The sequence below is a fragment of the Labeo rohita genome, chromosome 21, assembly GCF_022985175.1.
Source record: "Labeo rohita strain BAU-BD-2019 chromosome 21, IGBB_LRoh.1.0, whole genome shotgun sequence".
NCBI lineage: Eukaryota > Metazoa > Chordata > Actinopteri > Cypriniformes > Cyprinidae > Labeo > Labeo rohita.
The window spans coordinates 21,210,582-21,234,945 of record NC_066889.1 but is presented as its reverse complement, the minus strand read 5'-3'; the positions used below and the strand labels follow the sequence as shown (position 1 = coordinate 21,234,945).

Genomic DNA, 24,364 nt, shown 5'->3' with positions numbered 1-24,364 from the left:
ACATCAGCGGAGAACAGTCCGCCATTGTGTCGACTCCGGTGCAGGGAATATCTCCGATTGAACGATTGAGGTGTTATTTTGTTGGATGTAGTAATGAACATAGCAGTTGCCATTTACTCCTGACATCTGAGCCACTGAAGACGCAGAGGATTACATTACTTTCGTTTTTGAAGGAAAAACACCCGGCGATCTACATAAATGTGTCTATGTTCACGCGAATCACTCGTGATCCAGCTTCACCTACAGCAGAAGTGAGTATAAGGGGTTTTTTGCATCTTTGCAAATTGCCTTTCTTAAAGTTTCTTAAACTCCACTTCCAGAAAAACAATTTACAAATAATGTACTCACCCCCTTATCATCCAAGATGTTCATGTCTTTCTTTCTTCAGTCGTAAAGAAATCATGGTTTTTGAGGAAAGCATTTCAGGATTTTTCTCCATATAATGGACTACATTGGTGCCCCGTTTTTGAACTTCCAAAATGCAGCCAAAAATGCTTTTTATGCAACCAAAAACATTGCTCCACTGATGAAAATTAAAAATTTATATCAGTGTGTTCTAATAAAATGCATTTTTCCATGCAAAATTATTTACAGATAATACAGCAACATACTAAAGTAGATATTTTCTACTTCAAATGCAGCTTCAAAGGGCTCTAAATAATCCCAGCCGAGGAAGAAGGGTCTTATCTAGCGAAATGATCGGTCATTTTATCATGCTTCGCATTGTAAGTATACCGGGTGAGTTACCGAGCAAGTGTGCAATGTCTAAAAAGTCGTACTTATGTAACATGTAATGTGATGCAAATGTGAAAATCCATTAGTTGCACTATGTAAAATTGTTTTAAGGTCATGTAATAGTATTGCGCAAAGAGCCATGTGAAAATAAATCTTTAATAATGAATATTCTACTGTTGACCTTTCACAGTCGTTGATCTTTATTGTTGCCACTATTGTTCAGCTGGAAACTGCAGTGAATTGTATCTATGAGTACATTTTTGAAGTTTTGCAAAACTGTAGGCACAGGCATGTTTTTCAATGAGCCTTTTTTAAGAAAATGGTTCTGAATGACAAAATAACTGCAATTTAGTAGCACAGTCTGCTTATGCAATATACCTATGCTATACACACAAGCCCTCTAGTATCTTTTGTTCATTGTAGTGTGCAGCATAGAATTCAAGTTTTATGCCATTTGGCAGAGGGTCTTTGGGGAAATGAAGGATTTTTTTCCAATGTAATCACGCTAATGGTTTCCAAGTCCACAGTGGAGTCAGTGCGAACTCTGGCATGGCTTCATGCTTTTAGACACGGCAGGCTGACGAGCGCTGCCTAGATTAACATTTCATTTTCACGGTGCCAATCAACTCAGGTAAACAGACCCACTCGCTGTTCAAACCTCAGGCAGATTGATCCCACCAATGTGAGATCCATGGGAGGGATACTAAGGGTAGCAAATAGTCAAGATGGACTCCACCACTGACGGCCTCCCACTGATATATATACAGAACCCATCGTTCCCTTTTCAGAGCTCAGTGCATTCTTGATAACTGAACTAGATGCTTCCTAGAAGGAAAATAGGCTTGATGCCAAAAAAAAAAAAAAAAAAAAAAAAAAGAAAGGTGACCAGCAATAGATTCTGCAAAAACATAAAAAAAATAAATAAATAATGATAATTTTTAGAAGCAACTGATAAGGTCCTCCAGTGAAAACGTCACTAAATGTCAAAGATCAGCTGGTTAACCCCAGCTGCCTCTGCTGGTACAATTACAGTTGAGCTCAAAAGTTTACATCCCCCTTTCAGAATCATTAAAAATGTTAATATTTTACCAAAATAAGAGGGATTTAATACTGTGTTCTTACCTGAATGATCCACAGCTGTTTTTTTTTAGTGGTAGTTGTTCATGAGTCCCTTGCTTGTCCTGAACAGTTAAACTGCCTGCTGTTTTTCAGAAAAATTCTTCAGGTCCCACAAATTCTTTGGTTTTCCAGCATTTTTGTGTATTTAAACCTTTTCAAACAATGACTATATGATTTTGAGATCCATCTTTTTACACTGAGGACAACTGAGGGACTCATATGCAACTATTACAGAAGGTTCAGATGCTCACTGGTGTTCCAGAAGGAAAAACCATGCAATAAGATGCAAATTTGTGGGACTTGAAGGATTTTTCTAAAGAACAGCAGGCAGTTTAACTGTTCAGGACAAACAAGGGAATCATGAACAACTAAAAAAACACAGCTGTTGATATTTCAGGTAACAACACAGTCTTAAAAATCAAATATTATGCTGTTTAATCTTCATTAACAGCCAAAAATGCTTTTTATGCAGCCAAAAACATTGCTCCACAGATGGATATTAAAAATTTATATCAGTGTGTTCTAATAAAATGGATTTTTCCATGCAGAATTATTTACAGATAATACAGCAACATACTGAAGTAGATATTTTCTACATTTTTGCTCTTTCTAGGCATTTTTCCTTAAGCTCAAACAGCAGAGAACAGCTCTAGCAGCACCAAGGTCATGGGTTTCCAGGAAAAGCAAGAACTGTAAAAATGTAAATGTGTACCTTGAATGCAATATAAGTTGCTCGGAATAAAAAGCGTCTGCCAAATGTAAATGTATAATGTAAATGTAAGTATTAAAAACCTTCTTCAAGCAGAATCAGCCCTGTGTGGGGTGGTACTAGACATGCTGCGATTCAATTTTAGCTTACATTTCACTAAACGCATGCATGCTAGATGCTTTTGGCAAAGCTTTCTATAACCTTCACTCTTGTTGTTCATCCAAACACCAACCGTATACCTAAGAACGAGAGCAAACATGACGGGGCAGCCATTTTCCCCAATGACTTCCGACTGCAAAAAGGTGATTGTTTGTTTGATTCCTAGCTTCACTCCTCAGAGAGATTTAGTGGTTTAAATCCCTCTTTTTTCACTCTACGGGACATCTATTTGAAATTGAATTGAAGTGTTTAAAGTGTGATTTGAATGTATATAGAAGGATCAGACGTTGAGCACACTCTTGTCTATTCGAGTTAGTCGGAATCATTTGATGAAAATCCCGTCCTCATCCTGTGGATTGTGCTCGGTAAAGCAGTGGAAAGACAGGATTGTCAGAAACATGACAGTAGTGCGAGTGGATTTGGCAAGTGGAACATTCGCAAAGCCTATGTGTGTGCTGAAAATTAACTTATAGTTAGAAGATTTTGCATACATAAATACAACAAGTACAGCATAGTCTCATGTATTTGTCTGATCATGCATCTGAGTCTATCTGAGAAAAAAACATGAAAAATGCAAATGCAATCAACTCGATCTAGCAGCATTACACAATATCTGGAGGGCATCAGCTGTGCTTTCTCATGTGAAACCTCAGGGCAACTGCCCAACCTATGAATAAAATCATTTTCTTATCATAAATACGTTAATCACAAAGAAAAACAAGCTTGGTGCAACATTATTATTTTGCATGCTACTAAATAAACAATGAAAAAGTTGCTTTGCAACCATGCTTGAAGTAATTAACATAAATGAAAATAAAACCCACTGCTCCAAATCAATTCTTAAGGGTGTTTAAACTTTCCATTGCCAAAGGCAGTTACTCGTATTAGTTTATTGCTTCAGTCCTAGACTCACATTGAACACATTTGTTTTAACGCATACATAGTTATTATTTGTTTTTAACCATAAAAGGCAGAGTTGCATTGCACTGGATAAAGAAAGTCACATATTCAGAACGGTGTGCGAGTGAATAAATAAGAACATTTTCTTTTTGAGTGAACTGTCCCATTAATAGTGACATTTGTAAAGGAACTGTCCTCTTAAGGTCTATCAGCTCTTGCAATTTTGTGTCATTTTCATCAGTGAGAGGTTCAACACATCTTCAGTGGAATTACACTGGGATTTGAGAGTCCATAGCGGCATCATCAGGATAAGGCAGGGAATCATTTTTACTACTAAAGAGTCACTTGAATGTGAACCATCCCAAATGACTTATTAAAGTGCCTGCCTCTCTCGCTTCTCTTCCTTTCTGTCACGCTCTCGCTGTCTCTCTTAAAATTCATGCCTTGTATGCTCAGCCGCACTCACGACAACAATGCATCAATCACTGGCAGTTGTAATTAAAAACATAATCATAATCTTCTGGATGGGTTCCTGAGTAGCAGTTACATTTTGAGGCACAAATCAAAGCCAAACATTCCAATATTAGGTGTACATTATATATATAGAAAAGATATATAAGTATCTAAACCAAATCTGTTTTATTGATAATTACCTGGTCGATTTCATTCTAAATAGAAAACTCTCCTCAACAGTTCTCATGGCAGGTTTGAAATGCACTTGGATATCCACTTACACTCAATAGAAGCACACAAACTGTAGCACAGAAAATCGATTACCGGGAATCAGCAGTGAAAAGGATATCGGCTCACAGCTGTCTAAAATGCTAAAGAGTCGAGCTGAGAAGTGAACGGTGTAGTGGGCCAAAGCACTGACAAAAAACGGGACTGGAAAAGAAAGAAACAGAGAAAAGAGGAGTGAAGACTTCTGGCGGTTTTCTAGGTTCATCTTCAGAGTGTCAGCAAGATCAAACTTGGAAAATATTCACAGATGATACCATGGGAAGGGGGTGCAGAAATATTGATTTTTCTCTTCATGGAAGTTTATAAGATTTGATGTTTGCACCTACGCTAAACTACACTAAGGCTGTAATCCCATCTGACTTTAAAGCAACTGACGCTTTAGGAAAAGCCTTGCATGCGTAATTTCAGCTTTAATAACTCCCATGTACAAGTCAAAAAGCAATGTCATTGTTATAATTGAACTTTGAATGTACATTACTCTACCCTGGTGTTTAATTAGTGAACGACAGTCATAAGGGACAGTCATGTTGATGAAAAGAATGGAGCTGACCACTTATTAGTGTGTCACAAGATTAAAATGCAGGTTATTTCACAAAAAAAGGGTCCCAGAGGAGTAATTATTGTTTTTTTCCAGGCAGTTTCACAAATACAATTAAACTGATTCAAAGAGCATGACTATTATGATACAGAGAGGATAGAAAGAAAAAGACAAAAAAAAAAAAAAAAGTACTGAGACCACTATGCTTCTAATATGTGACCCTGGGCCACAAAACCATAAGGGTCAATTTTTTGAAACTGAGATTTGTACACCGTACACTTAATAAATACGCTTTCCACTGATGCATTGCTAGGATATGAGGGTGCAAAAAAATCTAAATATTGAGAAAATCACCTTTAAAGTTGTCCAAAAGAAGTTCTTAGCAATGCATATTACTAATTGAAAAATTTTGATACATTTACAGTAGGAAATTTACTAAATATCTTCATAAAACATGATCTTTACTTAAAATCCTAATGATTTTTGGCATAAAAGAAAAATTGATCGACCCATACAATATATTTTTGGCTATTGCTACAAATATACCCATGCTACTTAAGACCGGTTTTGTGGTCCAGCGTCACATATAATTTGCCAAATTTAATACAGTTTTTTTCTATTTTGCATTTTATTTTAACAGGTTAGCAATTTGACTGAAACAATACTTATAATTAATTAAAAAATAACATATTTTCATCCTTTCTTATTATTTTTGTCAGTAACAACTCAAATGTACTTTTTTTGTGGCAAATTTTCACAAGAAAAATCCCGTCATTTTAAAAGGAATCGTTGCGATTGGTAATATTGCATGAATACAAAACAGATTTTCCAATGCTCTTTTCACAGTGGGTTCAAGTTGGAAAGCTGTGCATTATATATTGATACACTCTTGACATTATTGACACTTTTAGTCTGCAAAATTTCACCCAACACTCTCAAAAATAAAGTTTCTTACTTGGAATCAATAGTTCCATGAAGAACTTTTTACATCCATGGAAAGTGCAAAAAACAATAATTCTTTTAGGGTGACCATACGTCCTCTTTTCCCCAGACATGTCCTCTTTCTGGACCTGATTCTAAATCGCCTAAAATGTCTGGAATTCGGCTTTTGCTTAGTCGCCATCCACTGTGTACGTTTTTGTATTAAAGCCTTACGCGGGACTGTTTTCTTGATCCCGCTCCCGCTGAATTTCAGGCCATTATCGCCTGCTAACGCAATCACTCCAATATTGAATATAACTTTCGTGTATCAGGAAGCTGCTATGTTTAAATCTTTTTTTGAATGAGCACTTGATTGATTACTTGACTTGAAATGATTCACTTTCACTTCCAATTTCTGAATTTTCAATCTGATTTCTGCAGCTTGTGTTGGATGCAGGGTTTCCAAATCTGCATTTTTTGCATGGAATTGGGCTGATTTTAAACTGTGGCGAAGGGTTGATTTTCTCCCGTGGGTTAAATGTTTGACATATTGCATAAATTACATTTGACTAAAATGCTTGTATTGAAACATTATGCATTACCTGTGATAAAACTGTGTAAGATGTTAAATTTTGTGATGAAATACACATTTTAGGTATGGAAATGAAATATTCTGTTTTGATATGGGATATGGTCATTGCGCTATACTCAAAAAGACCCCTACCCCCGACCCCGGCCACCACTATCCTCTTTTTTACAAACTAAAATATGCTCACCCTACTTTTAAGAACTTTTCTCCAAAAGTTGCTTTAGGGAACCCAAACCAAAAAGGAACTCCGAAAACCCCCTTTTATTTTTAAAAGTGTAATTTCGTTAATGTGACTGCAAAACTTTAGTTTTTGGTTTGTCCTCCTTTGCCTTCAACAACAGCAGCACTCAAGCAACATGAACGTTTGTGTAAAAATCGGATGATAGTGTTTCCACCATGACTTGAAATGATCCAAAGTGCATCTTGTGCTTTAATGGAAGAACATCTGATCATGTATAAAGAAGTTTGTGTGATCAGTGTCACAAATGCGCTTATTTGATTACCTCATAAAAAAGTTTTGTTTTCATTTTGTAAAATGAATCCTTAAACTTTCAGTTTTCCCTCAGGTTTATTTGATTTTGAATGCCAGATTTTCAGTGCAGTTCCCACATATGGAAGATTCCTTTTCCTGTTTTTTTATTTATTTTTTTGTTTACTTGAAAGTGCTTGCCAGCACACTAATAAAGCATAAAAGCTTTCTGTAGGGTCAGAAACAATCATGGAGCCTGGTCCAAGTACCATATGTCCATATGTGCACTAAATTATGTCAGGAATCAATCATAATAATTCCTTTCAGGACGACAGGTTTTTATGTCTGCAATATTGAATGAATTGGAAGTCCTGTGTGCATTGTTAAGTTTATGACCTGTGCAACTGCTGGATTATGACCAGACATACATTTTTCTTCTTGATGAATATGCACTTACAAATATGAAGTAGAAATATAACATTTTCAGTCAAGATGCACCACAACACACAGCACCACAACAGTGACAACAGAAGGTCACCCGTATGTGAGAAATATGTAATGTGCTTGCGTTTTATTTCATTGCTTATTTTGCGGTTCTCTGTTAGCCTTGAGAGCTTTGGCAGGCACTCCAGACACATTTTTGTACTGAATTATTCTCAGACATACAAACTGAGGAGACATACAGACTTAAAAAGTGACTAAGGGCTGACGGACCAATGAAAATTAATAACTTACAGACTCCAGCACAGTCTCATTGCAACCATCTCAATGTTACAAAATGTTTGGGTTGAGGAACATTTATACAAGATTGCCATCTAGTGTCCGTAGAAGGAAATAGACAGCAGTGTCTAAACCAAACAAGATGTACTTACAAACAGAGTAATGCTAATGAAGCGTATCAATAAAGTTTCATTAGCATTTTGGCGGTTAGTGTTTAACCCCCCTAAATATAGAAAAGCAAAGATGTATCATTCATAAGCTATGACTAAGCCACTAGGGATAAAGATACCTGCTATTCAAACAGCCAATGAAGTGTAAAAAAAGCTTTAGATCTGTGGGATTATCCCATCATTTCATTAGGATTACAGACCAGTATGAAGGCAAATTGCTTGCAATTCCAAAGACCGGCTAAGTAAAGAAACGCATATAATGAGATTGAGGTTTCTTGTTCCTCTGAGGCTCACTTCTGTCTTTTCTATTATCTTCCACCATGTTTGAATCTCCAAAGTGAAACTATCTAAGAGGAGCACTCTTGTAAAATTATGATTTCCTTTCTTAATTGACTTTACAGATTGACTATGAAATGGGGGCACATAACACTTGGGGTTTGTTTCTCTTTGCAGAAATTCTTAATTATAGCAGCATAGTGTCCCTTATGTACCAAGATCATTGTCAAGGTCTAACTCAGTGTATGAAACTCAAACTCATCAAGGTAACATTTTGTCTCACTGAATTTTACATACCACGGATTGACTAGTTTTTTTATTCATTTTATTTGTAGTTAAAGTTTTGGCAAATTTGTTGCATGTTTTTTTTTTTTGACATTTTTAGTAGTATACACACACACACACTACCAGTCAAAAGTTTTTGAACAGTAAGATTTTTCATGTTTCTAAAGAAGTATTTTCTGCTCAAGTCAAAGCATTTATTTCATCCAAAGTACAAAAAAGTAAAATATTGAAATATTTTTACTTTTTAAAATAACTGTTTTCTATTTGAATATATTTTAAAATGTAATTTATTCCTGTGATTTCAAAGCTGAATTTTTAGCATCATCACTCCAGTCAAATGATCCTTCAGAAATCATTCTAATATTCTGATTTGCTGCTGGAAAAACACTTATTATTATTATTATTATTATTATTATTATTATTATGTTGAAAACAGCTGAGTAGAATTTTTTCAGGCTTCTTCGATGAATAGAAAATTCAAAAGAACAGCATTTATCAGAAACAGGAATCTTTTGTAATATGATAAATGTCTTTATAATCACTTTTGATCTATTTAAGGCATCCTTGCTAAATAAAAGTATTGATTTGTATGGCATGTATATAATTTTGTATATAATTATTTCAGATAAATGCTGATCTTTTTTAAATATTGATAATAAAAAAATAATAATAATATTAATACATGTTTCTTGAACAGCAAATCAGCATATTAGAATGATTTCTTAAGCATCATGTGACATTGAAGACTGGACTAATGATGCTGAAAATTTACATCACAGGAATAAATTACATTTTTAAATATATATTCAAATAGAAAGCAGTTATTTTAAATAGTAAAAATATTTCACAATATATCTGCTTTTGCTGTATCTTGAATCAAATCAACGCAGGCTTAGTGAGCAAAAGAGACTTCTTTAAAAAACATTAAAATTTCTACTGTTCAAAAACTTTTGACTGGTAGTGTATTACCAGAACATTTAATTTTGGTTATACCATTCCACTGCAAATGGAAATACTTCAAAGGTACTAACTAGATTAATAATTTAACCTACCCAAAAGTATAAACAAGCTTCAAACTATGCAGCAAAAAAAAAAAAAAAAAAACTTTTCTAAAATAAACAATTTATTTATCTCTGAATAAGTCTACTGCAGTGGTCACACAAGAAAATGTGCAAGAAAAAAATATTTGTTACTGTGATTAGTTAATAAACTTCATAACATGGGGATAAATCTGACAAAAGTGTTATTATTTCTTGTTTATCACATGCCTAATATATTAGTTCAGTCGCATATTTGTTTCTCCCCCTGAAGGACACCAAAGAATGTGATTAAACTGCTTCAGGAGGAGTATTTCACTATGAATCTTATTGGTAATGACCGATTATTAATGTTCCAAGCCAAAGGATAATGTGAAGTTTAATGCAGCATGTTTAATGAAAATATGTGTTTGCATTAATAATGCAAATTCAGGCTGTGCCCTGTGCTAATGGTTTAGATCAGTGCCAGCTTCGATGTATCAGGGGCATGTTTGCTTTCAGGGGCCTGTTTCAAGTGTGTGCAAAGTGCTGCAGATGTAAGCGTTTCAACACCTTTTTAGGAAATAACACCGCAAGAATGTAAAATGAGCAAACTTCTTCTTTCTAATGGAGATGTCACATCTGATTACCATTTTAGTCTGTTTTTATGTTTAACCGCAAGCACATTTCCCCCAAAACTTTTCAAACTGATTGTCGTAGTCACACAACTGCAAATAAATTTAAATAATTTGGCTTTAGTTTATATGACTCAGGGATCTCATGCAAGATGTTCATTAGTCAAACCGTGGTAGGATTAATGGCTAATGCTGTTTTAATTGTCTCTCAATGACGTAAATATTTTTAGCAGTATAATACTTACTGACCTTTCTCTCAGATTTGTTTGGGCTCGCACTGAAATATAGTTCTTATTGTCTTAAGAAACTTCTCCCATCTGTAAAGAGGAAAATTAAATTTTATTTATGTCCATAAGTGACCTGAGTAAGGCCTATTGATGAAGAAGCATATCACACAACTTGAGTGATAGGCCATGACTGGATAAATGTGAGGCAGATTTGAAGATGAACAGATGACAGGTTTATATTAGCCTACTGATAAAACATACGCCGCTAGTAACGGCGAACAAATGATGACTATAAATGTAAATACGTACATAAAATACGTACATACTAGCCCAGTTATTCTAAAGTTTTTAGAACTGCTATAAATGTGATTCCTATTGCATATCGTAACATACCCAGTGAGGGACCTCCAATCGAAGGCATTACTGCACGCCTGCAGCGTGGCGTCCCAGTACAGGAGCTTACCCCACTTCGCCGCTTCCTTTATACGCATGCGCGTTGTCGCTCATTGTGTTCGCAAAGATGGCGTTGAGTAAAACATTTGGACAAAAACCAATAAAATTTCAACTCGAGCAAGATGGGGATTTTTACATGATAGGTTCAGAGGTACGTTTTCTGTCTCTCAGAGCATCACTCGTATGTTTACATCTGATATGCGTTCATGTAGCCATCATAGTAACACTAAAACATCATCTTCGAGTTCTCTTTGTTGGTTGTTGCCTGTTAAAGATGCTGTTATCTCCATATCAATGTAATCCATTAATGATTAAATGATGGATATAGCTTTCAGTCTTCCCGGTTCCTGTGTAAAGTGACGCACTTGTTTATCTGATCTATAAAAGTCAGATCTAGAGTGCGATTTTATATTAGGGCCACATAAGTTGGTGTAAAACGTTATAATTGTAGCGGTTTGTCATTTAAATGCAGCGTAAACCTGTTAAATGGATAGTTTACACAGAAAATAACATTTCTGACATTTACCTGTGCTCATGTTGTTACAAACCGTTATATTCTTTCTTCCATTGTAACACAAAAAGAGGATGTTGTGGACTGACAGCCTCCATCCACTTAGTCTCCATCCACTTTCATTGCATCTGGTTTCACAGCGAAAGTGAATGGTGAATGAACATTGCAAAATTCGTACTAGTTTTGCACAACATGATAGTTTGGTATCACAGGTGAACTGTAAAAATGTTAAGAAGATATCGGTATAATTTCCTAGTTGATTAATCACAGTACATTAACAGTACATTTTGTATTACAAGTTTTCTAAAATTGTATGTTTAAATATGCAAATGCTGCGTTATCTGATTAAATATGCACTAATTTGCATAAATTTCCAGAAGAGAAAGCTATTCTTTGGATATAGCCAGGTTCAAATTATTTAAATTTTGTTGTCACATTATAGTTTTTGTTATCTATTTTTTATCGTGCCATGAAAGAGAAAATACTATCAACAGCCAGAAAAAAAAACTGTTTTTCATTAATAAAATCTTATATAAACAAGTTAAATAATATATAAATAAACCTCTTTGGAAATAAACCTCTTCAGAATACAGACAGGAATAGAGCTGTAAAGTTTGTTGTACGTAAGTGTGTTTGAGGAAAGGATTTCTGGCTTAAAGTAGACAATATACTAATTTTGAAAAAGCTCCCTTTATAGATATGTATTGAAATTCATGCAGAGAGATAGATTTAAATACATAAAGTGTAATAAAATAAAGACTTAAATGTGTATTTTGACTTTTTTTCCCACTAGTCTCACAAAGAGGCAAATTATGAAAGCAAAAAAAAAAAACCCAAAATCTTAACAGTGTCCAGTGCATTAAAAAAAAAAAGAAAAAAGGGAAAACAAACAAAAAAACAAACAAAAACATTGTTTTTTTCCTGTAGTATCTTGTCTTAAAGGGATAGTTCACCCAAAAGTGAATATTCTGTCATTAATTACTCACCCTCATGTCATTCTAAACCCGTAAGACCTTCGTTCATGTTCCGAAGACAAATGAAGATATTTTTGATGAAATCTGAGAGGTTTCTGACCCTGCATAGACAGCAATGCAACTGAAATGTTCCCTGGCCCAGAAACATAGTAAGGACATCAGTGGTTCAAGTGTAATTTAACAAAGCTACGTGAATACTTTTTGTGTGCAAAGAAAACAAAAATGACTTTATTCAATAATTCACCTACAAATCATGTCTTCTGGCATTATCGAGAGTACCTCTGCACATAAACAACATAATCTCGATAATGGCGGAATACACACTGCTGTCTATGCGGGGTCAAAGAGCTCTTGGATTTCATCAAAAATATCTAAATTTGTGTTCGGAAGATGAACGAAGGTCTTACGGGTTTGGAATGACATGAGGGTGAGTAATTAATGACAGAATTTTTGAGTGAACTATTCCTTTAAGAATTTTTTGTTTTTCTTAATCTTGCTCTTTAGGTTGGAAACTACCTGCGTATGTTTAGAGGCTCTCTTTATAAGCGGTACCCGTCACTATGGAGACGTCTCGCATCCGTGGAGGAAAGGAAGAAAATTGTAGCATCATCACACGGTAAGTGATTCCTTTCCCTTTAAATGGGTTTAGGTCCAGAAAGCACCTGTAAGCCACACCCACCTCACAGTCTCAGAGTCCTGCTTCTGGACAGCAGTTTGTGCAGTGTTCTTTTTGTGTTAGATCATGGTTACACAAATTTAGCCACCAGTGTGACCCTGCTGAAGGCGTCTGAATGTGAGGAGATCTTCGAGGGGAATGATGAGAAGTACAAAGCAGTGTCCATCAGCACAGAGCCTCCGGCGTACCTCAGGTAGGAGACTGGTGGATTCTATATACAGATCTAAATGCAAAACAAGAAAGTAATACAAATATAATAAATGCAGTTGTGGGGCTGTATTTCATACGGTTGAGGTCATTTTCAGAATCATTAAAAATGTTAATTATTTTACCAAAATGAGGGATCATATAAAATGCATGCTATTGTTTATTTAGTACTGACCTGAATGAGATATTTTACATAAAAGATGTTAACATATAGTCCACAAGAGAAAATAATAATTGAATTTATGAAAAATGACCCAGATCAAAAGTTTACATCCCGCTGATTCTTAATACTGTGTTGTTACCTGAATTATCCACAGCTGTTTTTTTTTGTTTAGTGATAGTTGTTCATGAGTCCCTTGTTTGTCCTGAACCGTTAAACTGCCTGCTATTCTTCAGAAAAAAATTTCAATTTCCACAAACTCTTTGGTTTTCCTACATTTTTGTGTATTTGAACCCTTTCTGACAATGACTGTGATTTTCAGATCTATCTTTTCACACTGAGAACAACTGAGGGAATCATATGCAACTATTACAGGTTCAAACGCTAAGGTTCAGATGCTCCAGACGGAAAAACCATGCATTAAGAGCCGGGGGGTGAAAACTTTTGGACAGTATGGAGATGTGTACATTTTTCTTATTTTGCCTAAATAACATTTTTTTTTTTTCATTTAGTACTGCCATTCAGAGGCTACAAAAGCTTAAAAAAATAAGTTAAATCTACCCTGATCTTAAAATTCCAAAAGTTTTCACCCCCTGCTCTTAATGCATCGTGTGTCCTTCTGGAGCATGTGAAGCTATTTGTGTACTATGTAGCCTAAAAGATATGTTCTTTTGAGTTTATATTGTTGTAACTCTTTATATGAACTTAGGGAGCAAAAGGCAAAGAGGAACAGTCAATGGGTGCCCACCCTGCCCAACAGCTCCCACCACCTGGACGCAGTGCCTTGTTCCACCACTATCAACAGAAACCGAATGGGACGTGACAAGAAAAGGACCTTTCCGTTATGGTGAGATGAGTAATGTCAGTTTGACAAGTTTTTTTTTTTTTTTTTTGGCTTTTAGCTTTTAGCTTTAAAAACATACACTGCCATTCAAAAGTTTGGGGTCAGCAAGGCCATGCTAAAGTGATCAAAATCCTTATTTCAAAATAATGCTGTAAAATATTAAGCTGCACAGCTGTTTTCAACATTGATAACACATGTTTCTTAAGCACCAAACCAGCATGTTGTTTAAACAGTATAAATTCTAAAGGATCATGTGACACTGAAGACTGGAGTAATAGCTGTTGAAAATTCAGCTTTGCCATTACAGAATAAATTACATTTTAAATATATTGAAATAGAAAACTGCTATTTTAATTTGTAATAATATTTCCCAATTTTACTGTTTGCTGTATTTTGATCAAGTAAATGCAGACTTTTTTTCAATAACATTAAAGGGTTAGTTAACCCAAAAATGAAAATTCTGTCATTAATTACTTCACCCTCATGTCGTTCCAAACAAGATGTTCGTTCATCTTCGGAACACAAATTAAGATATTTTTGTTGAAATCTGAAAGCTTTCTGACCCTGCATAGACAGCAAAGCAACTGACACGTCGTTAAAATAGTCCATGTGACATCAGTGGTTCAGCCTTAATTTTATGAAGCTGCAAGAATACTTTTTTGTGCAAAGAAAACAAAAATAACAACTTCATTCAACATTTTCTTCTCTTCAGTGTCAATTTCCACCATGCATTCATGACTTTACCACAATGCATGCATGTAGTCCTGCTAACACAGGAGCTAGCATTCTTTTATAGAGCATAATTTTGTCCAATATGATGCTACTAAAATAAAAAATGCCCCTGCTTCTGTATAAACATTCCCATAGAAAAGAAAATGAGCTCATCAAGCTCATTTGACGGGTCTTTAAACATTTCTTAGATTAGACCTGTCAACAATCATCAGTTTGTTACTCAACCTGAATGTAATTAAGAAAAGTAAAACTCTGAGTAAACATTTAGGCCACGGTTGATTACAACGGTTGATTGTTATCAGGGCAATATCAAACCAGAGGATGTTTATTAAGGAGCAAAACCACATTTCCGCTAAATACTCCCCATAACTGGGTTGTTTTGGGTCAGCAGACGATGTAATAGTCCTAAACACTGGCTTGTTTTCGCTAGAGTGTTTTTTTAGGTTATGCTGTTTACCACTGACAGAATCTTTTTTGATTATGTTATGAAACGCAAATATTCTTGATGGGATCATTTTTCTCTGGATGTGCTGAAGTTTCTTCTTCCTGACCTCCCACACAAGATAGCCTGATGATGGTCCAGACGCTGTGGTTCCAGGTCCTCAGCTGACCCTACATCATCTTATGCAAGTGGACGTCCTCTTGGGATATTTAGCTGGATGTAATGCTTCTTGCAATACTGTCAACATTCTCTTCTGAAAGCTTTGGTAAATGTCAGTGATTGGCTTTAATGAGACAGTTCAGACTGGAATGTCGCCAAACCAGCTGTTGGTTTCAAGCACTGCTTCAGTGTGTTCAAAACAACTTCGTTCTGCTGACATTACTTACAAAACAAGCATTTTAAATCCCTCACATAATCACATATGTAGGCTGTTAAATATTGGGGTATTTGTTGTGTCAGAAAAGGGCAGGACATGAAGGAAAAACATGAAGGCTGTGTTCAGAATGTGGAGTTTAACATCACATGTTGTGCACATGGTGCTAATTAACGATAGTGTGTGTTTATGGATCTCTGCTTTTCTTCAATGCATAGTTTTGATGACCACGACCCTGCAGTCATCCACGAAAATGCTTCCCAGGCAGAGGTCCTGGTGCCTATCCGCCTGGACATGGAGATTGATGGGCAGAAGCTCAGAGATGCCTTTACCTGGAACATGAACGGTAAGGTGAAAAATAAAAAAAAAACAAAAAAAAAAGTAGGTTTGTTGTTTACTTGAGGTATTTCAGAAAACTCCAGACATTGTAAGAATGTCATTTATAAAAATATTAGAGTCAGAGCTGTGGCCTGGTAGCGCTCCATCACATTGACCCATGGTGCTCATAGGCAGAAATGTATTCATCATATTTCAGCTGGAAAAAAACAAAAAGAAATTATATTTCCATGAAGCCATTGAGGGAAAATTTTTTTATTTATATATTTTATTATATTTTATTTATATTATATTCTATTTTATTTTATACAAGCCCTAAAGGACTATTATTTAATGCACATTATTTTCATGCAAAAATTACTAAAATAAATAAACATTATTTATACTACAATAGATGCAAAATATTTTTTTCAACTTTTGTGAACTATTATTAATATAATTTAAAACGACTGTTTTCTTTTTGAATGTATTTTAAAATTATTTTTCAGCGATGGCAAAGCTAAATTTTCCGCAGCCATTACTCCAGTTTTCATTTTCACATGATCTTTTAGAAATCATTCGGATATGCCGATTTGGTGATCGAGAAACATTTTATCAATATTGAAGGCAGTTGTGCTGCTTACATTTTTTGTGAAAGCCTTAATACATTTTTTCAGGATTCTCACATTTAAGCATACAAGTGTTACTCTCTCTGCTTTTGCATCTTCAGAGAAACTTATGACTCCAGAGATGTTTGCTGAGATCCTGTGTGATGACCTGGACTTGAATCCTCTTACCTTCGTCCCTGCCATCGCCTCAGCCATTAGACAGCAGATCGAGTCTTACCCCACCGACAGTATTTTGGATGAGCAGACTGACCAGAGAGTTATCATTAAGGTGTGTTTAAATGGTATCCAAAACCAAAGAAGGGTTCATTTTGACCATGATTTACTTGGACCTGCTTGGCTTGACTTTTCATGTCAAGGGCTGGTTAATGTGTATCTGGAAAATGGTTTGTGCTTTCAGCTAAACATTCATGTTGGGAACATCTCTCTGGTGGACCAGTTCGAATGGGACATGTCAGAGAAAGAAAACTCGCCAGAAACATTCGCTTTAAAGCTCTGTTCTGAACTGGGTCTCGGAGGAGAGTTTGTCACCACCATTGCCTACAGCATCCGAGGACAGCTCAGCTGGCACCAGAGGACGTACGCCTTCAGGTGGGCAACACACATGCACTTCCAGTAATGGCCTGTGGGTTAATGCTCAAACATCAGTTTGAGTCCACGTTCAGGTTCCTAACTTTGCATTCTCACATACACAAGCACAAAAGGTATTCAGGTTCACAGTATGAAATGGAAATGTTTGATAGAAAATCTGTTGGCTTGGCTTTTAAATATAGGACGCTCTTACAGTATATTTTAAAGGGAATGGTTCACGCAAAAATAAAAATTGTCATTAATTACTCACCCTCATGTTGTTTCAAACCTGTAAGACCGTTATTCATCTTCGGAACACAAATTAAGACATTCCAATGAAATTCGAGAGTTTTCTGACCCTGCGTAGACAGCAATGCAATTGACATGTTCAAGGCCAAGAAAGGTAGTAAGGACATCGTCAAAATAGTCCATGTGACATCAGTGGTTCAACCTAATTTTATGAAGCAATACATTTTGTGTGCAAAGGAAAAAAAAATAACGACAATTTCTTCTCTTCTGATATTTCATCAGAAACATCTTAATTTGATGAACGAAGGTCTTACAGGTTTGTAACGACATGAGAGAGTAACTAATGTCAGCTTTTTCATCTTTGGGTGAACTGTCTCTTTAATAAGTAGTCCATAAATGAAGCAGTTGCATGATTTTTCATGCAAAAATACTGGATTCCCTGTGGAGTCAATTTAGGGCAGTGTCTTGTTTTCGAAATCACTGCTTGCAGTGATTTATACATGCTGACATGATCTCCAAACTCATTTATAAACAGTACAGTGGGCGTAAAGGAAGACTCGCTGTGGTTTGTCTCTCTGTGGCTCACTGTTGAGACATGATTTGTATATTTTTTTTTATATTTATACTGCCGCCTCTCTGTCGTAAGGCAGAGAATGAATTATTTCCCATATATATATATATATATATATATATATATATATATATATATATATATATATATATATATATATATATATATATATATATTATATTATATATATATATATATATTATATTATATATATATATATATAATTATGAAACATTTTTGAAAGTAGTAATAATGATAATTAAAATATTTTAAAATGTCTTTCAAAAACTCTGTATGTTGGTGTTATGCATGTACTATTTATGTTGATGTCTGTGTTTGTTTGTACTGTACTTGTTTTGTTTGTGCTGTATCTGTATCCTGTGTGTTTGAAGAGACATCGGCAGCCTGATTCCATTGAAATGAGTGATTTACTGTATCCTAAGGGTGTATCAAGTGGAATGTCCATTACTGTTTATTATGTGGTCATATACACACAAACACACACGGCATGTCTTGTTTACGGCACTAAATTGAGACCATCTTTAATGCGGTCTGGCCCATACGCTGGTTCTTTACAATCTCATTTATTTGTCCGGCAGCAAGCAGACAACTGTTCAAGCATTGTGACTTCTCTTTATTGTGCCTTGAAGTAGTTTTTCTGTCTTTCTTCAGCTGGACATAAAATAACCTTAACTTCATATAGTTATTTTTTTCTCCCTGTAGTTGCAGTTTTTTCCCTCCATAATGATTCATAATTTAGTTGCTTTTCTCTTGCATGGCTTGCAACCCTACTTTTGCCTTTTATGGGCTGGGATTTATGGGGCGTAACCAGTTAGCATTAGCATTACATTGTCAGTAGATCATAGGTTGCACATTGTTTGCTTTGTGGTTCAGTTAGAACTGTTAAAATATTACAAGATCAAGTTTGTTCCATTCTTTGTGATTAACTTCATTGCTTCGTGTTTTTGCTTTGCTATAACCTTCTAATTGTTTGCTTCTCCCACTGTCTGTTCCAATAGGTCTGATTTCAGGTCAATATACTTCAAAATTTCTTGATCTTCTCTCCCTCTTACCCCCACGTTTCATTCCCTGGGAAGCTGAGTACTTTCATCTTTTTTTTATTTTGTATATCTTTGCAGGACTTGTCCCTGTATATTGACATATTGCAAATATATAAAACAGTTGTTTTGTTCTTAGAAATGACAGAAATAGCATAAAAACCTAGTCATACCAGAATAGACAGTGGTTTGGTGGCTGTTCTGTTTGACCCCTGCTTGTGCTGCCACAGCATGGCTTTAATTTCTGTATGATGCTTAAAAGTAAACCGTATATTTATAGAAATGTATAGAAACAGAAGTTTAAAATATATTTAAGATGTCATTCATCACCTTTGTGCCTCTGTGGTCATCAGTGAAGCATCATTGGGCTTCCATGATGTTTAAGTGATGCTGTCCACTTCTGACTCCATATGGCTTGTTTTCTGTAGTGAGAACCCATTACCAACGGTGGAGATTGCCATCAGGAACACAGGTGATGCCGACCAGTGGTGCCCTCTGCTGGAGACCCTGACAGATGCAGAAATGGAGAAGAAAATCAGAGATCAGGACAGAAACACAAGGTCAGATGATTACACTGGACCTCACCTATTTATTTTACTGTATTATATATATATATATATATATATATATATATATATATATTTCAATTTTATTTTTTATTTTCATTTTAAATAATTTTTTGCAGTTGGTGTATGTTTATATTTTATTCCCTATTTCTTGGCATGTATAATTGCAAGATTGCAAGATTACAAGATTAAAGCCATAATGTTTTGAGAAGAAAGTCACAATGTTACGAGAAGAAAGTCGAAATACGATGAGAATAAAGTTGAAATGCACAAGAATAAAGTTGAAATGCAACGAGAATTTAAATCGTAGAAATTAAAGTTATAATATTTTGAGAGTATAGCCTATATTGTGCATGCAAATAGTCCGGATTGAGAGCACCAGGAAAAGTTGCCAGGTCATAGGAATTTATTTGAATATTGTGCGTCTGAGCGGCCGCATCATCTTACTGGGATGAGGTAGAGTCAAGCTTAAAGACTCATGGAAACAGCTTAATATCAAGAATGATATTTATTAACAGACTGAACAGGAACAACTTTTTATCTTAATGTCAGCTCACACACCCAATCAACATTTCTTTTGGGGGGCACTGTAGCTCTCTTATTTAACCCGTTTTAATACTAGACATATATGTGGGATTATTGGCAGAAATCATACAATGTGTCATACTCGCTGGGACAGTATGCTTGGAAGTATTTTATGTCTTCGTTTGCATTTGTTATTTGTAGTGCGCCAGCCCCCCAATAGCAATAAGCTTTGTGCTTTTGGTACTTTTAATATAAAACAAAGTCTCAGCTTTTAAAATTAGTTTTATATTGAAATACAAATTATGTGTCTTACAAAAATGTGTTTTTCAAGCTCTTTAATGTGCTGTGACAGATCGCTGTATTCATGTGAATCAATTCACTAAATTATACTGTTTTCTTTGTGAAAATTCCTCACTTATTCTGCAAAAATGTCTGTAGCCTCCAACCTTTTATTCCTCACATGTATTTAATTCAAAATGATTCATGTAATATTTCGGCTTTACTCGAAATATTACTTTATTCTCGAAATCTTATTATTTTTTTTTAACATGGCACTAAAACGCCTTACGTAATATTACTATTAGTATTACAAATGAACAATATTGCTTTACTTATTTCGCAGGCGTATGCGACGACTTGCCAACACCGCCCCTGCCTGGTAAAGACAGGACGTTATTGATGCTGCCACTCAATAAGCTCACAGTCTCTCAAAGGGCCTCAGGGTTGCTGGAGGCCTTTGCACAGATCCACACAGCTCTAGATAACATTCCTCCAGCCTTCTGACCTCCTCAACCCACACAGCAGTACACACTTTCTTAATACCAGGCCTTTAAACTCTGATCTGGCATCAGCCAGGCTTTACAATACTCACGGGAGCTGTTCGGACGTCTTATTAGAATGCCTGTCATTGCCGTTTCTCTGGTCTCCAGTTGTAGAGGCATCTGTAAAGTGTGGTTGTAAGAACAGGATGTTGAGAACATTTGTGTTTTTCGTTAAAGGTGCTAATGCGAACCATGAACTTGACTTGCTTTTTTAAAATAAAGACAATGGTAAATTGTATGCCTGTAGTTCTGTTTTTATGACTGTTATTATTTGATATTGCACTTTGAGTTGTGCCAATTCCTTGCTTTAAAGCTGTATTAACTATAAAGTGAAATTGGTTTATTCTTGCATGCTTAAAAATAACAATATCTGTTTCAGAAGTTATGTCTAAATGTTCGTTTGCGGTCTCGTTCGGTGCATTAGCTCATCAGACGGGCCTGAGATCTGTTCTCCTAACCAGATACGTCATGCACAATGGACTGCTTAAAGCATTCTTTTGAAATGTGAGATGATGTGTCTTTAATGTGTATGGAAACTGGAAACAGTTCAGTCAAAACCTAGAAAGCCCTCATTAGCCGATGCCTGTGATAGATTATCCATTCCCATAATCCTGTGCCAATCTATCAAAGCACATGCAATTGGTGGTTCTATAAAAAGTAATGGAAGTACAGTAGACTTCCAACCCCCTTGACATTTGTTGTACTGACATTCTATTGTTCGCTAAAAGGACATCCGGGGACTCCTGAATAGCAGTGCATGAAGAAAGAAGTTTGGCTTGATAAACTTTACGAGCTAGCACTAAACATACATTGAATAGACTACTTTCTATTCTAATTATTCTTTCTGTTCACTGCATATTTGTTAGCTATTGACCTTATTTTTCAACGCAGAGGTAAGCCATTTTCTGTGAATGTGCAAGACTTCCGGTTCATTAGCTGGTGTTATGAAACTGCTTTACCCGATCATGTGTGGCTGCATCCCTGGAACTCTGGAAAGTCATATTGTTTTCAAGTTTTCCTTATCATAATGTTTTTCTTTCTTGCATTCGACCACTAAAACCGAAGTACAAGAATCTTTGTTACAATTTTATGTGTGGATAAAGTATTCCCTGGTGAAAAAAACAGCATATGCTGGTAGCTATGTTTTGATGCTGGAATGCTGGTTAGGTAGGTTTTGATGCTGGTTTATGCTGGTCCTTAGCTGGTTTATGCTGGTCATGTTGCTGGTCAAGGACCAGCTTAAACCAGCATCAAAACATACCCACCAGCATATGCTGGTTTTTTCACCACGGTTAAAAGGAAACACTATTATAATAGGCTACTTACGTAACTTAGTGCTTGGAAAACAATGAAAAGGATTACACAGCTTCTCTGCATTAGCCACACTTAATAACAGTTCACTGAAAGTTCTGTCAGTAAACAAACTAATAAAAATGTGCGTCGCTAAGTGAACTCAACTGGTTAAAAGAAATTTTCCTGTTATGCACACTGCAACGTTGACAAATAGCATTCTGGAAGTTTAAAGCTGAGATGACAGTAGGCCAAACTTACTTTCTTCGAGGAAGCTACTCGAAATTTAAAGAGAAACGTAAGCAAACGAACTGCCTCAGGAACGGACCCTGTTGATGCGAAGGTGAAGTTTCGAGTGGCGCGAAAAATCGATTTTAAAGTGGCGCGATTTAAAACCCTGAGGTAATTATTCTGTTTGGCAATTACCTAGGCTACTTTCACACTGTATTTACAGGCGTGAGTCTCGAAATGTCCCGTTCACACAGCAGCTTACAGAAACGTGTGGAACTTCGAATACTGTCTGTATGAACGTGCAACGGGAGTCCAGCCCGTATTCCTTACCAGTAACCATAGCAACAGTGACCAAAATAATATCAAAGATGGCGACGTCCATTAAAAACTGAAAGTTTTATCACTTTCTGACACAAGAGTCCAATCCGGGAGTTCATTTATCAAACCTTCATTAACCGGCAGCTTTTATATTTGTGTGAAGATTTGAGCCAACACAAAACTGACGGGAACGGCTCCGGTGGAGACTGGATATAAAACTTTCAGATGACAAGCAGCTCGTTTCTCCGTCACTGTAAGTTACCGAAACCACACATGAGATTTGGGCGGCAGAGTGGGTCTCTCGCACTCAATGACTTGATGGAAAACGTTGTCCAGTCCTGTTCCGTTCACACAGCGCGTGTGTTCCGAGAATGCGGTTAGAGTCCTGAAAATTTACGGGTGTGAGTTTGGTTATATAATTCGGTTGTCACACCTATAAATAACCGTACTGTGTGTGAACGTAACCGTATTAAGTACTCAAATACAGGACTGGCAAACGTATTCTGCTGCTGTGTAATCGTGTCCCTATCTGAACCCAACGGAGAATAGCGTTTGCATGTTAAGGACGAGAAGAAGCGATAATTGGCTTAGTTTTTATATTTCGTTGTATCTTAACATCTTATTTTTATGTTATGTATGTTTTTGCTTTCAGGTTATCAAGATAAGATTCATATTTAACAAGCGAGACAGTAATTTCCTATACACCCTTCACTTCAAATGCACTTCAGAGTGAGTAGGGCACAGTGGTGTTTACTTTAAACGGAATTTGCCCAGAAAGAGTAAGAAATCTAACTTCTGAATTCACCTGTGATCTATTATTCAATCTACAGCACTGTGGATGTATGTATGGCTTTGTACAGGGGAGAAACAAACTCTTTTATCATAATTCAAGCACTGTTTTCAGGGCTCAAATGATGTTTGACAGATAAATCTGAAGTCTGATTAACATCTTAATAGTTTTTTAAAGAAACATGAAATTAGTGTCTGGCCTTTTGTTGTTTGTTTGTCATCACTTGGACAAACAATTTAAACATTCCAGTGTTTAAGATCAGCTATCAGGCTAAGGGACGTGTTTGATTAACAAACTGGAAATTTGACTCTCTGCAGACGTTTAATAAGATCATGATTCAGACTGATCAGGACCAGTCATGATTTTAAAAAATGACAGAGGTTTTATTCTCCACTAACTGTTAAAAGCCACATGTTTTTAGTTGTACTCTTCTCTGAGATTTATAGGAAATATGTCAACATACAAACAATATGATTTTTTATTTAATGAGAGAAATATTACTGGGGTCGATCGGGTCAACCGTGTGTGCATGCTTGCGGTTAAACCAGTGCAGACTTGCTTTACCCTGAAGGCAAACATCCTTCTTCAAGTTCAAAATGTAGACATGTGTTTTACAACGTACTCTTAGAAGTGGTACACATGTATGCGTAACAACAGCACTTTAAGATGTCTGGTAAAGCGTCTGCCATCGGTGGCTACCGAACAAGAAAACAATGACACTTCATTAGTCATGCAAGAAAATGTGAGTGGTCTTGGTCTGTACAAAAATAACTAACTCAGCAAATCTGTTCTGGGTGGTTACTTAGGTACGGTTCTAAGGCTAAAAAGACAGAAAGCCATGATTATGAATAGA

The 24,364-nt window shown here is 35.9% G+C and overlaps 1 protein-coding gene across 1 annotated transcript; it reads left to right on the top strand.

Annotated features, from left to right (window-relative positions):
- Positions 1–10,694: 10,694 nt before the first annotated feature.
- On the top strand, positions 10,695–20,729 carry smarcb1b (SWI/SNF related, matrix associated, actin dependent regulator of chromatin, subfamily b, member 1b). The gene is made up of 9 exons (XM_051093767.1): positions 10,695–10,813; positions 12,652–12,763; positions 12,908–13,016; positions 13,900–14,037; positions 15,800–15,927; positions 16,627–16,793; positions 16,923–17,113; positions 19,399–19,530; positions 20,684–20,729. Exons 1-9 carry the CDS (start codon positions 10,730–10,732, stop codon positions 20,721–20,723), a joined length of 1,101 nt encoding a protein of 366 aa, XP_050949724.1. The 5' UTR covers positions 10,695–10,729; the 3' UTR covers positions 20,724–20,729.
- Positions 20,730–24,364: the final 3,635 nt, after the last annotated feature.

Excerpts from the sequence above, each read along its gene's own strand:
- smarcb1b (XM_051093767.1), top strand. The coding sequence starts at position 10,730 with ATGGCGTTGAGTAAAACATTTGGACAAAAACCAATAAAATTTCAACTC. Across the intron at positions 10,814-12,651 it reads TTTACATGATAGGTTCAGAG|GTTGGAAACTACCTGCGTAT; the intron begins GTACGTTTTCTG and ends CTTGCTCTTTAG. Across the intron at positions 19,531-20,683 it reads GATCAGGACAGAAACACAAG|GCGTATGCGACGACTTGCCA; the intron begins GTCAGATGATTA and ends CTTATTTCGCAG.